Source organism: Rhinopithecus roxellana, chromosome 2, assembly GCF_007565055.1.
Source record: "Rhinopithecus roxellana isolate Shanxi Qingling chromosome 2, ASM756505v1, whole genome shotgun sequence".
Taxonomy (NCBI): domain Eukaryota; kingdom Metazoa; phylum Chordata; class Mammalia; order Primates; family Cercopithecidae; genus Rhinopithecus; species Rhinopithecus roxellana.
In genome coordinates, this window is record NC_044550.1 from 95241006 (window position 1) to 95255434 (window position 14429).

The 14429-nt window shown below is 43.8% G+C and overlaps 1 protein-coding gene across 1 annotated transcript; it reads left to right on the forward strand.

Annotated features, from left to right (window-relative positions):
• The first annotated feature begins 1503 nt into the window (after nucleotides 1-1503).
• TRIM60 (tripartite motif containing 60) lies at nucleotides 1504-11901 on the forward strand. The gene is made up of 3 exons (XM_010364584.2): nucleotides 1504-1662; nucleotides 9641-9692; nucleotides 10216-11901. The coding sequence occupies exon 3, from the start codon at nucleotides 10220-10222 to the stop codon at nucleotides 11633-11635; it is 1416 nt and encodes a 471-aa protein (XP_010362886.2). The 5' UTR covers nucleotides 1504-1662; nucleotides 9641-9692; nucleotides 10216-10219; the 3' UTR covers nucleotides 11636-11901.
• The last annotated feature ends 2528 nt before the right edge of the window (nucleotides 11902-14429 follow it).

The following is a 14429-nucleotide window of genomic DNA, read 5'->3' on the forward strand; positions in this document are numbered from 1 at the left end:
ATCATCCTCTCTGATTGCATCTTCTGCACTAAGATGTGAAGATATGAAGATTTCACTTGTCTCCTGTTCCTACTTCCCACTCTTCCATCAAATCTCAGACTTCATCACAGGAGGGTATTTTTCTGGGAAGGTAGCCCTAAGTTTTTTTATTTACTTATTTATTTTATTTTATTGTTTTATTTTTTTTGAGATTGAGTCCCACTCTATTGCCCAGGCTGGAGTGCAGTGGCCCAATCTCGGCTCACTGCAACCTCCGCCTCCCCTGTCCAAGTGATTCTCCTGCCTCAGCCTCTCGAGTAGCTGGGATTACAGGGATGCACCACCATGCCCGGCTAATTTTTTGTATTTTTAGTAGAGATGGGGTTTCGCCACGTTGGCCAGGCTCGTCTTGAACTCCCGACCTCAGCTGATCCTCGAGTCTTGGCCTCCCAAAGTGCGTGAACCACCGCGCCTGGCCAAGTAGCCCTAAGTTTTAAACAGAAAAGTGCACCGGCCGGGCGCGGTGGCTCACGCCTGTAATCCCAGCACTTTGGGTGGCCGAGGCAGGCGGATCACGACGTCAGAAGATGGAGACCACCCTGGCTAACACGGTGAAACCCCGTCTCTACTAAAAAATAGAGAAAATTAGCCAGGCGCGGTGGCGGGCGCCTGTAGTGTCAGCTACTCGGGAAGCTGAGGCAGGAGAATGGCCTGAACCCGGGAGGCGGAGCTTGCAGTGAGCCGAGATCGCGCCTGGGTGACAGTGAGACTCCGTCTCGAAAAAAAAAAAAAAAAAAAAAAAAAAAACTGCTATGCCAATTCTATGGTTTCTTCTGCAAATATTAGCCTCTTTCAGTGTCTTATTTACCAAGTTATAAGACTTAAGAGGCTCCTCACAATTACTAATCTTTCAACCTTGAAGATTTTACCCTCAAGTTCGTCCAACAAACTCATACTCGTCCCTTAAAATCTACTTTAAATATCAGTTCCTCAGGAGAGACCTTGGTGAGTCTGAGTTGGTAGGGTGGGGCCTAATTTCCAGGGTGGTAACTACGCAGCCTCTCAACCAGAGACGTAAACTGATCCAAAGAGCTGATTATTCCTCTTGCACGTTAAAACTAACCACCCTGGCCGGGCGTGGTGGCTCACAGCGAGGCAGGCGGATCGCCTGAGCACGAGTTCGAGACCAGCCGGGGCAACATGGCGAAACCCAGCCTCCACCAAAGAAATACAAAAATCAGCCGGGCGTGGTGGCGCGCGCCTGTAAGGTGGGAGGATCGCTTGAGCCTGGATGGTCGAGACTATAGTGAGCCGAGACCGCACCAGACCCTGTCTCAGAAAAAAAAAAAAAAAAAAAAGTTGCTCATAGGAATGAAAAATCTGAAAAGATGGCCATTGTGATTTAAATGACCCGCTGAAGCCATCAGGGCCCCCAGGACGGAGGGAGCCGCCACAGGCTCTCCTCAGAATCTTCCCCTCTCCCTGCACCCTGGGGCATTGAGCATGCTCAGGCCCTTCCCGCCCACTTCCGATGGAGCAGCCAACCACCGCGCCGGTCAATTGTGCACCCGAAACTCGAAAACCAAGGCGCCCATGGTTGTGTGGGGGTTCCATTTTGCGTCCCGCGGGGTTCCACGGGTCCTGCAGGGCATCAGGCCTGAACCGCCGGCCCAGCTGCTCCAGGTAAGCTGGGAGGGCCGCAGGAAAGGCGCAGTAAGGCCTGGCGGGAGGCCTCCTTAACTGGGCAGGGGCTTCCTGAGTATCAGCTGTGCCCACACCTCGGAGTCGCGACCTGTCCAAGACTGAGCTCAGACTGTGGATCCTTTTTTTTGTTTTTGAGACGGAGTCTTGCTTAGTCGCCCAGGCTGGAGTGCAGTGGCGCGATCTCGGCTCACTGCAACCTCCACCTTCCGGATTCAAGCGATTCTCCTGTCTCAGCCTCCCACACCCGGCTAATTTTTGTATTTTTAGTAGAGACGGGGTTTCTCCATGTTGGCCAGGCTGGTGTCGAACTTCCGACTTCAGGTGATCCGCCCGCTTCGGCCTTACAAAGTGCTGGGATTACAGGCGTGAGCCACCGTGCTCGGCCGGATTCTGTTTTAGCCGCGGAGGCGGTGGGACCCCGATGATTGAACTTTGATGAAGATTCTGATCTGAACACCAGTTTGGGAAGTGGCCACGTGATCTCTAAAAATTATAGTGGGAGCGTTAAGGAAGGATCTACCACCCTACAGCGCCAGCACTTCTCTGGCGGATTTCGTCTCCTTCCGTCCTCACAAGGATCTGGCTGTTAAGAAACTGCTACGGATGAGAAAGTTTAGGCTCACTTAGGTTTCATATCATCTAAAGTAATAGAGGCTGAATCTCGAGATCTGGGAATCTCTCACAGGTTTGATTCATTTTGATTCAATTTGATTCATTGAGCCCGCACTATGGACCAGCACAAGAATCAAAGTAGAAGCCAGGCGCGGTGGCTCACACCTGTAACCCCAACATGAGGAGGCCAGGGCGGGAGGATCTCTTGAACCCAGGAGTTCTAGCTCACGCTAGTGCCTGGGCAACATAGTGAGACCCCTGTCTCTACAAAAAAAAAAAAAAAATCTGAGCATGGTGGGGCGTGCCTGTGGTCCCAGCTGCTCAGGAGGCTTAGGTGCAAGGATCACTTGAGCCCAGAGGCAGAGGTTGCAGTGAATGGAGATCGCACCACTGCACTCCAACCTTGGCAACAGAGTGAGAGCCTGTCTCAAAAAATAAAATAAATTAGGTAATAGAGGTTGAATTTTTCTTTTTTAATGTGACAAGATCTCAAGCAGTAAAGATTGAATTTTGAGAGTAGGGAATCTACCGCAGGTTTGATTTATTAGCCTGATAATTATTGAACACACACCGTACACCAGCATAAGAATCTGAGTTGGTAATTCAGTTTGAGGAAAATAAGGAAGAATTCAGACCGTGAACTGTACTCTCCAGTGTCCTTAACCAAAGGTTGACAAAAATAAATATAAAAATATCAACTATAATCTGCAGTATGATCGATATGTGGAGCCAGGAAAAGAGTAAAGTCCAGGTGTTGGTGAGTCTTGTAATACTTAAAGAGTAAGAAAAGCCATTCCATTGGAAATCGGAAGGTTATAGGTTTAGATGTGTTTGGAAACTATAGAGTTATGGAATTGACTGAGGAGATCGAGCATGTCAAAAATAAAGCCAGACACTGGGTAGTCTTAAGGACAGATTTTAATCAGTAATGTACTATTGCAATAGGGAGAATAGTTCAGCATGAACAGAACTCAACTGTGATTTGTACAGAGGTGACCAAGTGCTTCAAAGGGGAACTGGGGAATGAAGGTAGTGAGTAGGGGCTCTGTAGAGTCAGGGAAGTAAAAAATTACAAAAAGTGGGAAAGGGGTGGTTGGGTCACATGAAACACACCCGGGTTTGCTCGCTGGCACTTAAGGAAATCAGGCCCCAACTCTCCCACAGATGCTGGGAGACAGGGGCCCTGTCTTCAGGTATCAGAAGATAGTTACTATAGTAGGCTAATGTTTATAGCTCGGACTGGGAAGAGCTGCTTACAATGCTGTTCTTTATAAACTTCATTGCCTGAGTCTGGAAGATGGGTAGGGGAAAGCTGGAGTGTGTGGGGAAGGACAGACCATTGAGTTCCGGGATCTATACAGGAATGTTCCCTGCACTTTTTTATTTTAAATGAAATACACTTTTTTTTTTTTTTAAAGACGGATTCTCACTCTGTCGCCCAAGACGGAGGGCAGTGGCGTGATCTCGGCTCACTGCAACCTCCACCTCCTGGGTTCAAGCAATTCTCCTGCCTCAGCTTCCCGAGGAGCTGGGATTACAGGTGCATGCCACTACACCTGGCTAATTTTTGTATTGTTAGTAGAGACAGGGTTTCACCATGTTGGTCAGGCTGGTCTTGAACTCCTGACCTCATGATCCACCCCCCCCACTCGGCCTCCCAAAGTTCTGGGATTGCAGGCATGAGCCACTGCGCCCATCTATGAAATACACTTTTTTACAGCAATGTGGTTCTTTCTTATAATTTAAAAAATTCCAGTCATATTTTGCAATGTATTGGCTGTATAGCTTTGTTCAGAATGCTTAAAACTGCCTCTTCAAATTTACCCAGCCCCAAAGCATCCATTAAACATGGTGTGTTAAAATAAGGATTAGGAGCCTATGCAATGACATTGTTATTTATGAAAATGTTAAATTGGAAGGTGGGAAGAGTTAAAGGACACATTATTATTTTATTTTACTTTCTTATTATTGAAAAATATTATAATTTTTAAGATGTAATAATACCTTACTGTCCCTTCAAAATTGGAATGTACATGACACTTTCGGCCCAACTACTGCTATAAGTAGTTAACATATTTTCTAATCAGGAACAGTGAGGCCGGGCGCGGTGGCTCAAGCCTGTAACCCCAGCACTTTGGGAGGCCAAGACGGGTGGATCACGAGGTCAGCAGATCGAGACCATCCTGGTCTACACGATGAAACCCCGTCTCTACTAAAAAATACAAAAAACTAGCCGGGCGAGATGGCGGGTGCCTGTAGTCCCAGCTACTCGGGGGAGGCTGAAGCAGGAGAATGGCGTAAACCCGGGACTCGGAGCTTGCAGTGAGCCAAGATCGCGCCACTGCACTCCAGCCTGGGCGACAGAGCGAGACTCCGTCTCAAAAAAAAAAAAAAAAAGGAACAGAGAGACAGTAGTTTTAGACCAAAATAGCACTATATATATACTACAACAGTTAATGACATAAATGTAGGCAGTTTGACTAGATTTCTAAATGTTCTTTTCACTTGGAAATTTTATAAGATTTTGTAATAAGGCCGGGCGCGGTGGCTCAAGCCTGTAATCCCAGCACTTTGGGAGGCCGAGACGGGCGGATCACGAGGTCAGGAGATCGAGACCATCCTGGCTAACACGGTGAAACCCCGTCTCTACTAAAAAGACAAAAAACTAGCCGGGCGAGGTGGCGGCGCCTGTAGTCCCAGCTACTCGGGAGGCTGAGGCAGGAGAATGGCGTGAACCCGGGAGGCGGAGCTTGCAGTGAGCTGAGATCTGGCCACTGCACTCCAGTCTGGGTGACAGAGCGAGACTCCGTCTCAAAAAAAAAAAAAAAAAAAAAAAAAAAAGATTTTGTAATAATACCTGTGTTAGTATCCCCAAGACCACCCCCGGGTTTGGTGATTTGCTAAAATGACCGCAGGACTCAGCATAGTATTATTTGAGGTTATAACCTAATTATTTTGAGATGACATCTCGCTCTGTCATCCAGATTGGAGTACAACGGCACAGTCATGACTCACTGAAGCCTTGAACTCCTGGGCTAGAAACAAACTCAGAGAAATTAAGTTAGCTGATCAATGACATATAGATCTAGGTAAGTGAATGTTGGAGTGAAACACCCATCCCATTAGAGACTGCTACCTAATAATTTGTGTGATATCGGTTTACATCATCTTATGTGTTTTTTTAAAAAAACGTTTAAAAATCTTAATTTTCCCCTCGTTAGACTATTTGATATAGTAACGATTTGTGGATATCCATCTGGATAGGTTAAACAGAACGCTATATGAAGCACTTTAATAAAGGTTTTCAAGGCTACGCACTAATGTGAATGTGAAGAAAAGATGATGTGCTTGGGCTGGGCGTGGTGGCTCACATCTGTAGAGACTTTCTCATCCTCTCACTTTGAGAGACTGAGGCAGGCAGATCACTTGAGGTCAGGAGTTCAAGACCAGCCCGGCCAACATGGCGAAACCCCGTCTCTACTAAAAATACAACAATTAGCCGGGCATGGTGGCAGGCACCTATAATCCCAGGTACTGGGGAGGCTGAGGCAGGGGAATTGCTTGAACCTGGGAGGCAGAGGTTGCAGTGAGCTGAGATCATGCCATTGCACTCCAGCCTGGGAGACAAGAGTGAGACTCTGTCTCAAAAAAAAATAAAAGAGAGACTGGGCATGGTGGCTCACGCCTGTAATCCCAGTTCCCAGCACTTTGGGAGGCTGAGGTGGGCGGATCACCTGAGGTCAGGAGTTCGAGATCAGCCTGGCCAACATGGTGAGACCCCATCTCTACTAAAAATACAAAAATTAGCTGGGTGTGGTGGTGTGCACCTGTAGTTCCAGCTACTTGAGGCCGAGGCAGGAGAATTGCTTGAACCCAGGAGGCGGAGGCAGAGGTTGCAGTGAGCCGAGACTGCGCCATTGCACTCCAGCCTGGGCAACGAGAGCAAAACTCTGTCTCTCTCTCTCTCTCTCTCTCTCTCTCTCACACACACACACACACACACACACACACACACAGAAAACAAACAGTGTGCTTAGTGATTTAGTATCACACCAGTAGTCACACCAGTTAGTATTAGGACTTTTAATAAGCCTTTCAGATCATTATACTTTTTGTTTGTTTGTTTTTTTTTTTTTTTTTTTTTTTTTTTTTTTTTTTTTTTTTTTTTTTTTTTTTTTGAGGCGGAGTCTCGCTCTGTCGCCCGGACTGGAGTGCAGTGGCAGTATCTTGGCTCACTGCAACCTCTGCCTCCTGGGTTCAAGCAATTCTCCTGCCTCAGTCTCCCGAGTAGCTGGGACTACAGGTGTGTGCCACCATGCCCAGCTAGTTTTTATATTTTTTAGTAGAGATTGGGTTTCACCATGTTGGCCAGGCTGGTCTCCAACTCATGACCTCAGGTGACCCACCTGCCTTGGCCTCCCAAAGTGATGGGATTGCAGGCGTGAGCCACCACGCCCGACCAAATCATTATACATTTACATTCCATGTTTGTAATTGAAGATAATAACCAAACTCTTAGGGTTTGGGATTTTACCTTACTCACAAGCTATTAAGTTATCCTGTTAATATTTAATGGATACTTTCAGAAGATATAACACTCTTGGATTTGAGACAAAGAACTTCATTACTCCTGGCACAGCTGGCAGCATGAGCATCATGCTGGAGTTGGTTCCCCATGCCTCTCAAGTCCCACAGAGGTGGTGCAGAGGGACCATGGTAGATGTCATACACAATGTAGGTTTGCATCATAGCCAGTGAACCCTGAGCTTGGGAATCTATTTTTTTAGCAAACCTGTTCTTTGTCCCAAATTGACACTTTACATCTTCTTTCAAGGATACTTCCTGCAAACACAACCATGAGAAATATCCCAGATAGAGTGGTCATAGTGAAATTTTTGGCCTATTCAGGAGACCAGAGTGGTACACTCAGGGCCTATGACAGATCTCCTGCTTTGTTGTGAGGGTTTAATTAAGGAGATCGGTTATTTTGTGGAAAGCACTGTTCCTTACACATAGTAAACCTTACCAGAGAAGGAGACTTTTGAGCTGTTTCCAAATATCATGAGAGATCAGTCTTGGGGAAAAGGTGAGGAAAGGATCCTCTAGGTAAAGGAAATAGTGTTTGCAAAGATGAGACATTTACATAGAGTGGTTAAATTCTGAACCTTACTAGATCAGAGGAAGATACAACTGTGAGTCAGTGTATGTTAGAGAATGCACTTTCACCAGTCCATTTCTACCATCCACACACTGACCTAGCACAGCTATTTAAGAGCACTCACATGGATGACAGTGGCCAGAAGATCTGGTAAGTAATTCGGAGTCAAAGGGAAAAGGAATGAATTTACCTATAGACTGGGATTACTTGCAGGTGTATGTAAGAAGGCAGAACAAGTTCAGCCCAACTTCCTTTTCACAGTTCCTTCAGGACCCTAAGCCTGATGTAGCTGTGTGTTCTGCTGAAGTGTGTTGGAATGAAATGGGTGAGGAGCAGATGTTAAAATGTGTGACAACTACATATAACCTGTTTCATTAATTCTTTTCATTCTTTTTTTTTGAGACATGCTCTGTCGCCCAGGCTGGAGTGCAGTGCTGTGATCTCGGTTCACTGCAACCTCACCTCCTAGATTCAAGTGATTCTCCCACCTCAGCCTCCCAAGTAGCTGGGACTAGAGACAAGCACCACCATGCCCAATTAATTTTTGTATTTTTAGTAGAGATGGGGTTTCACCATGTTGGCCAGACTGATCTTGAACTCCTGACCTCCAGTGATCCGCCTGTCTTGGCCTCCCAAAGTGCTGGGATTACAGGTGTGAGCCAATGCGCCCAGCTCCTGTTTCATTAAATCTAAGATGAATGATTCTATTCATACTAGAATAATTCTGAAATGGGCTGAGTGCAGTGGGGCTCTCTTAATTTTGAACAGTCTCCCAACCTAAATTTTATGTTTTATAACATTGACATTATTCTCTATTTGTATTATTTTTGGATTTTATTCATTCATGTATCCACTTGTTCATGATTCACTTTCTTGAAGGTCTTTACTGATTTTCTACTACCTCCCTATGAATAAGGTAGACCAAGTACCCACTTCCAGTCTATCTCATTCACCAGCTAAGGCCAAAAGAGAAAAAAATACCCGAAGAAAACAATCTCAGATTATGATTGAGTTCTGTGAAGGTAAAGAGATGGGATAATGAGCGACTAGAGGGTGGGGTGGGAGGCAGTCAGATTGATGAGCAGCAGATAGGAGTTGTGAGGTGACCTGAAGGAAAAGAGAGGTGTTTATAAGGATCATGACCCCTTCACCAGTAAATATTTAAGCATGTATTTCCTAAGAATGAGGACATTTTCTTTTGTAGCTATGGTGCAGTTAGGAAATTCAGGAAGCTTAACTTTGATGTATTACTAATATCTAATAAAGAGTACACCCTCCATTTTTTCACTTTGTCCTATACTATCCACTTTATTACAACTATTTTTTTTTCTCAGTCTAGAATCTAAGCTAAGAGAATGAATTGCTTTTTTTGTTCGTTTGTTTTTCCTCATATGTAAGGAAACAGGCTGGGCATAGGGGCTGTCACCTATACTCCCAGCACTTTGGGAGGCCAAGGTGGGAGGATTGTTCAAAACCACCCTGGCCAACATAGAGAGACCCCCATCTCTACAAAATATTTTAAAAATTAACTGGGCCTGGTGGCACAAGCCTGTCGTCACGGTTACTCCGCAGGGTGAGGCTGCAGAGAACCATGGTCATACCACTGCACTCTGGCTTGGGAGACACAGCAAGATCCTGTCTCAAAAAAAAACCCTGCTTTTTTTCCCCAGCACTGTTGTCATTTGTGCTGTTGAGAACCATTTTCATGTTGAATCTTGTATGATTTGGATTTCTTCACTGTTATATATACATACATACATTTTTATATATAATTTTATAGGTCAGGTGCAGTGCCTCACACCTGTAATTCTAGCACTTTGGGAGGCTGAGGCAGGCAGATCACATGAGGTCAGGAGTTCGAGGCCAGTGTGAAACCCCGTCTCTAACAAAACTACAAAAATTAGCCAGGCGTGGTGGCGGGTGCCTTAATCCCAGCTACTTGGGAGCCTGAGGCAGGAGAATCACTTGAACCTAGCAGGCAGAGGTTGCAGTGAACCAAGATTGTGCCATTGCACTCCAGCCTGGGTAACAGCGAAACTCCATCTAAAAAAATAATAACAATTGTATGTTATATATAATAGAATTTTCTATGTAATACACAGTTACATATAATATAATCTTATATATTTTATATATATATTCTGCACAAGTTCTCCATAGATGGTAATGCTTTGCTCCCCATTGCAGGTCATCAGTTTGCCCCATCATTGGCTAAGGTGGTATTCTCTACATTATGAAGGTACTTATTTTTCTCTTTGTAATTAAAATATAATCCTAGAGTAAAATTTTGAGAATGTGAATATCATTCCCATAACATTTTACCCAGTAGTTTTTACAGTTAGTGATGATTCTTGCCTGAACCAATTATTATATTGTGATTCCAAATCCAGGAGATTTTGAAATTAAAAATCTTTTCTCATCCACAGGAATGACTGCTGTATTATAACCTGTGGCTAGTTTATTGAAGAAGAAAATCATTACAGGTAGATTCAGATGGGCTCATCTATAATAGAGCTGTAAGCTTTGAATTATTATCCTCCAAGCAAACGAGCAGGGGACTAAACAAGACTCCAGTGGGTGCCATCAGCATGCCAGGCCAGTGAAGCCTAAACCTGATCAATCTACAAGGTTCGGGAGGAGGTATCTACTTCTCAGTGGGTTTGCGCTCTACGGAGGCCGGACAAGTTCAGCCCAACTTCCTTTTCACAGTTCCTTCACACTGACCAGAGGGAGCTTACCTTACGCACTACCTTTGTTCGCAGCTCAATGGAACTCGTGACGGCTCTGGTGAACCTCCAAGAGGAGTCTAGCTGTCCCGTCTGTCTGGAGTACTTGAAAGACCCAGTGACCATCAACTGTGGGCACAACTTCTGTTACTCCTGCCTCAATGTATCCTGGAAAGATCTAGATGATACCTTTCCCTGTCCTGTCTGCCGCTTTTGCTTTCCATACAAGAGCTTCAGGAGGAACCCCCAGCTCCGTAATTTGACTGAAATTGCTAAACAACTCCATATTAGGAGGAGCAAGAGAAAGAGGCAGAAAGAGAATGCCGTGTGTGAAAAACACAATCAGTTTCTGACCCTCTTCTGTTTGAAGGATCTAGAGACCTTATGTACACAGTGCAGTTTCTCCACTAAACACCAGAAGCACTACATTTGCCCTATTAAGAAAGCTGCCTCTTATCACAGAGAAATTCTAGAAGGTAGCATTGAACCCTTGAAGAATAATATAGAACGAGTTGAAAAAGTGATAATTCTGCAAGGCAGCAAATCAGTGGAGCTGAAAAAGAAGGTAGAATATAAGAGGGAAGAAATAAATTGTGAGTTTGAGCAAATTAGATTGTTTTTACAGAACGAGCAAGAGACTATTCTTAGGCAGATAGAAGATGAAGAGATGAACATTTTAGAAAAACTAAATGAAAACCTTGTAAAATTTTCAGATTATGTTTCCACGTTAAAACATCTACTGAGGGAGGTAGAGGGCAAGTCTGTGCAGTCAAACCTGGAATTACTGACACATGTTAAGAGTGTGCACCACAGTTATCAAAATCTAAAACGTCCTGAACTCTTTTCATTTAGATTAACAAAATATGGTTTCAGTCTTCCTCCTCAGTATTCTGGCTTGGACAGAATTATCAAGCCATTTCAAGTAGATGTGATCCTAGATCTTGACACAGCACATCCTCAACTTGTTGTCTCTGAGGATAGAAAAGCTGTGCGATATGGAAGAACAAAACCAAACATTCGTTATAACCCAAAGAGATTTTATGTCTGCCCTGCTGTTCTAGGCTCTCAGCGATTTAGTTCTGGCCGACATTACTGGGAGGTAGAAGTGGGAAACAAACCTAAATGGATATTGGGTGTGTGTCAAGACTATCTTCTTAGGAACTGGCAGGATCAGCCATCAGTTCTGCGTGGATTCTGGGCAATTGGGCGATATATAAAGAGTGGTTATGTTGCGTCAGGTCCTAAGACAACCCAGCTTCTGCCAGTAGTAACACCCAGTAAGATTGGTATTTTTCTGGACTATGAATTGGGCGATCTTTCCTTTTATAATATGAATGATAGGTCTGTTCTCTATACTTTTAATGATTCTTTCACAGAAGCCCTTTGGCCTTATTTCTATACTGGAACAGATTCCGAACCTCTTAAAATCTGCTCAGTATCAGATTCTGAAAGATAAGGAACTGGTAAATGAGTTTGTTTCAGTTTTTGTAGGTAACTTAGCCAGTAAATTTAATCTCATTTCTGGAATTTTAAGTTTTACCACTGAAAACCAGAGTTGATTTTTCTCCTAAATTTTTGGCAACTATAAAAAGATGTTCATAATGCCACTTTCATATATTTAGTCTATGAATATCATTGTCAAATGCTTTGATTTCTAAGATAAAATATTTTAGAATTATGTTACTTAACATGTCCAATGAAATGTTTTCAAATTGCCTATAATTTTTTTTTTAGTTAAGCCAATTATTTAAAGTTGCATACATTATATGAATATCATACTTGTCAATACCTTTCTTTTTAGTGGATTATTCTGTTTACCTCCCTATTTCTCATAATTTGTTTCTGTTCTTTTGTGTGTGTCAGTTGAAACAATTGACTTTTTTTGTGGTTAATGAGGATTTCACTTTGTTTAAATCCTTTCCCCACAAATACTTGCCTGTGCACAGTCCATAAGTAATCTCTAACAGCTCTTTTTCTCTTTCTGTATATCACCTGCCAATCTATGCCAACTACACTCATGACTACTTCCAGTCACTACTATTCTAGCAATTGACCTCTACTCTTGGCTTCTTTCTTGGTTTAAGCCTCTGTTTTCCTCTTTATCTTTTCATTTTGGGGTATCATCAACCCAAATGTTGCAGCATTGTAAAGTTTGTCAGACTACAAGTTTGCAAATGACTTTTCCCACATTTGGGTGGCAGTTAAAGAGACTATTTGGAATCATTTTAATTTTTAAAACTTGATGGTTTTGACAAGTCTGATATCAGTCTGATTCTTGATGCTTGGATACCAGTGTTTTTCATAATCCTTTAAGATCTTTTATAGCCCTAGTATTTGAACTTTGTTTATTTTACTGACTAATCAAAGCTTAGTTTAGTATCCCTTTTCCAAAATGCTTGGAACCAGAAGTGTTTCAGCTTTCAGATTTTTTGGGGGGATTTTGGAATATTTGCTTATGCACGATGAGATATCTTGGGGATGGGACACAATTTGAAAGAAAAAATTCATTTTATACACACAGCCTGCAGGTAATTACATGAAACAAAGTTTGTGTACATTGAACCCTCAGAAAGCAAAAGTGTCAGGTGTGGAATTTTCCACTTGGGTGTCATGGCAGCACTCAGTGTTTCAGATTATGGAGCATTTTGTATTTTATGTTTTTTGATTAGGGATGCTAAACATCTGCCTTCAATTTGGAATTGTATTGGATGAGCAAAACAAAGGTTTCCATCCTTAAGCAGCAGACTTCCTGGAGGGGAGAAAGGAAACAATAAAATAGTAAACACAAAGAATTGCTGTAGTGTGTTAGATGCTGATCAGATACTGTGGTGACAGGGAAAAGCAGGTCAATGTCACCTGTATGAGAGTGCTGTGCATAAGGGAGAGTTAGCTATGTGAGGTGGGTGGTCAGGGTAGGTATCTTGGAGAATGTGGAATCTGAGCAAACATTTGAGTTGAGGGAATAGGCTTGGAAATAGATCCTCATCAAATTTCATTTCAGAGTGCATGGCTTGAGAAAGTGTATGGGGAAGGGACTGTCAAGCTGTACTAATAGCAAGGAAGCCGGCGACAAGTAGTGAGTAAAGAAAAATACTGGAGTAAGGTCAGAGAGGTAGTATATTTCTCTCTCATTTGATCCTGGGGTTTCTCCAGAGAGTGGCTATACCCTCCAGCCCTGCCCTGCCCCAACTCCAGGGGATTTGGTAGTGGATATTTACAGGGTGCCTTTGATGGGATATTTCTTTATCCTGGTGGATGGCCTAATGCCTGAGTATCCAATCTGTGACCAGGAGTCCCTCTCACAGGAAACTTGTTTATACTGACAAACACCCTGTGGCTCTTGTTGGACCTATTTCCAGCTTATTCATGCCAAGACAGCCACTCTGGAGGAGAGCCCTGACCAGGGGAAAAGTTAAGTCCATGTGTTAGTAGAGTTTGACATAGAGGAGGCAACGCAACAAAAACACATAAAATAACAGAAACAGTTTTATTACAGGTCCATGAGAGAAGACGGTACTGTTGAGGGCTGATGAGAAGGCTGCAGGGGCAGTGCTGTTCACCTAGCGGTTGAGGAGCCAGAGAGAGAGAGAGACCAATGGGCCAAGGCCTTTATTGGGGTCCAGTGCATATCCCAAGGGGCATTCTAGTTGGTAGATTTGGGGTAAGCAGGCATGAGTTTTGTGGGGTCACATTGTATGAGAGGTAGTCCTTGCAGCAAATGTATACAGTCCCCTGTGGGGTGTGCAGGTCAGTGGGGTGAGTCAAGTAGGTCTTATCTACATGTCCCATTAGGGAGGTGGTCACCAGGAGGCTGTTGTATAAGGCAGATACCTGGATCAAATACGTTGAGGAACAGAAGTAGAGAACTGGTAGCAGTAGTAAGGGCAACCAAGCCCTGTTTCTGATATGAGAAAGTTAAACCCTTATTAAAAGTGGATGTTTACAGCTCAGGAAGGCAAAAAATTGAAAAAAAAAAAAAAAATGCTGAAGGCTGGACACAGAGGCTTACACCTGTAATCCCAGCACTATGGGAGGTCACTTGAGCCCAGGAGTTTGAGACCAACTTGAACAACATAGTGGGATGCTACCTCTATAAAAAATGTTAAAATTTAGCCAGGCATGATGGTGAGTACCTGTTGTCCCAGCTACTTAGGAGGCTGAGGCAGGAGGATCACTTAAGCCCAGGAGGCCGAGGCTGCAGTGAACTATAATTGCGCCACTGCACTCCAGCCTAGGTGACAGAGTGAAAC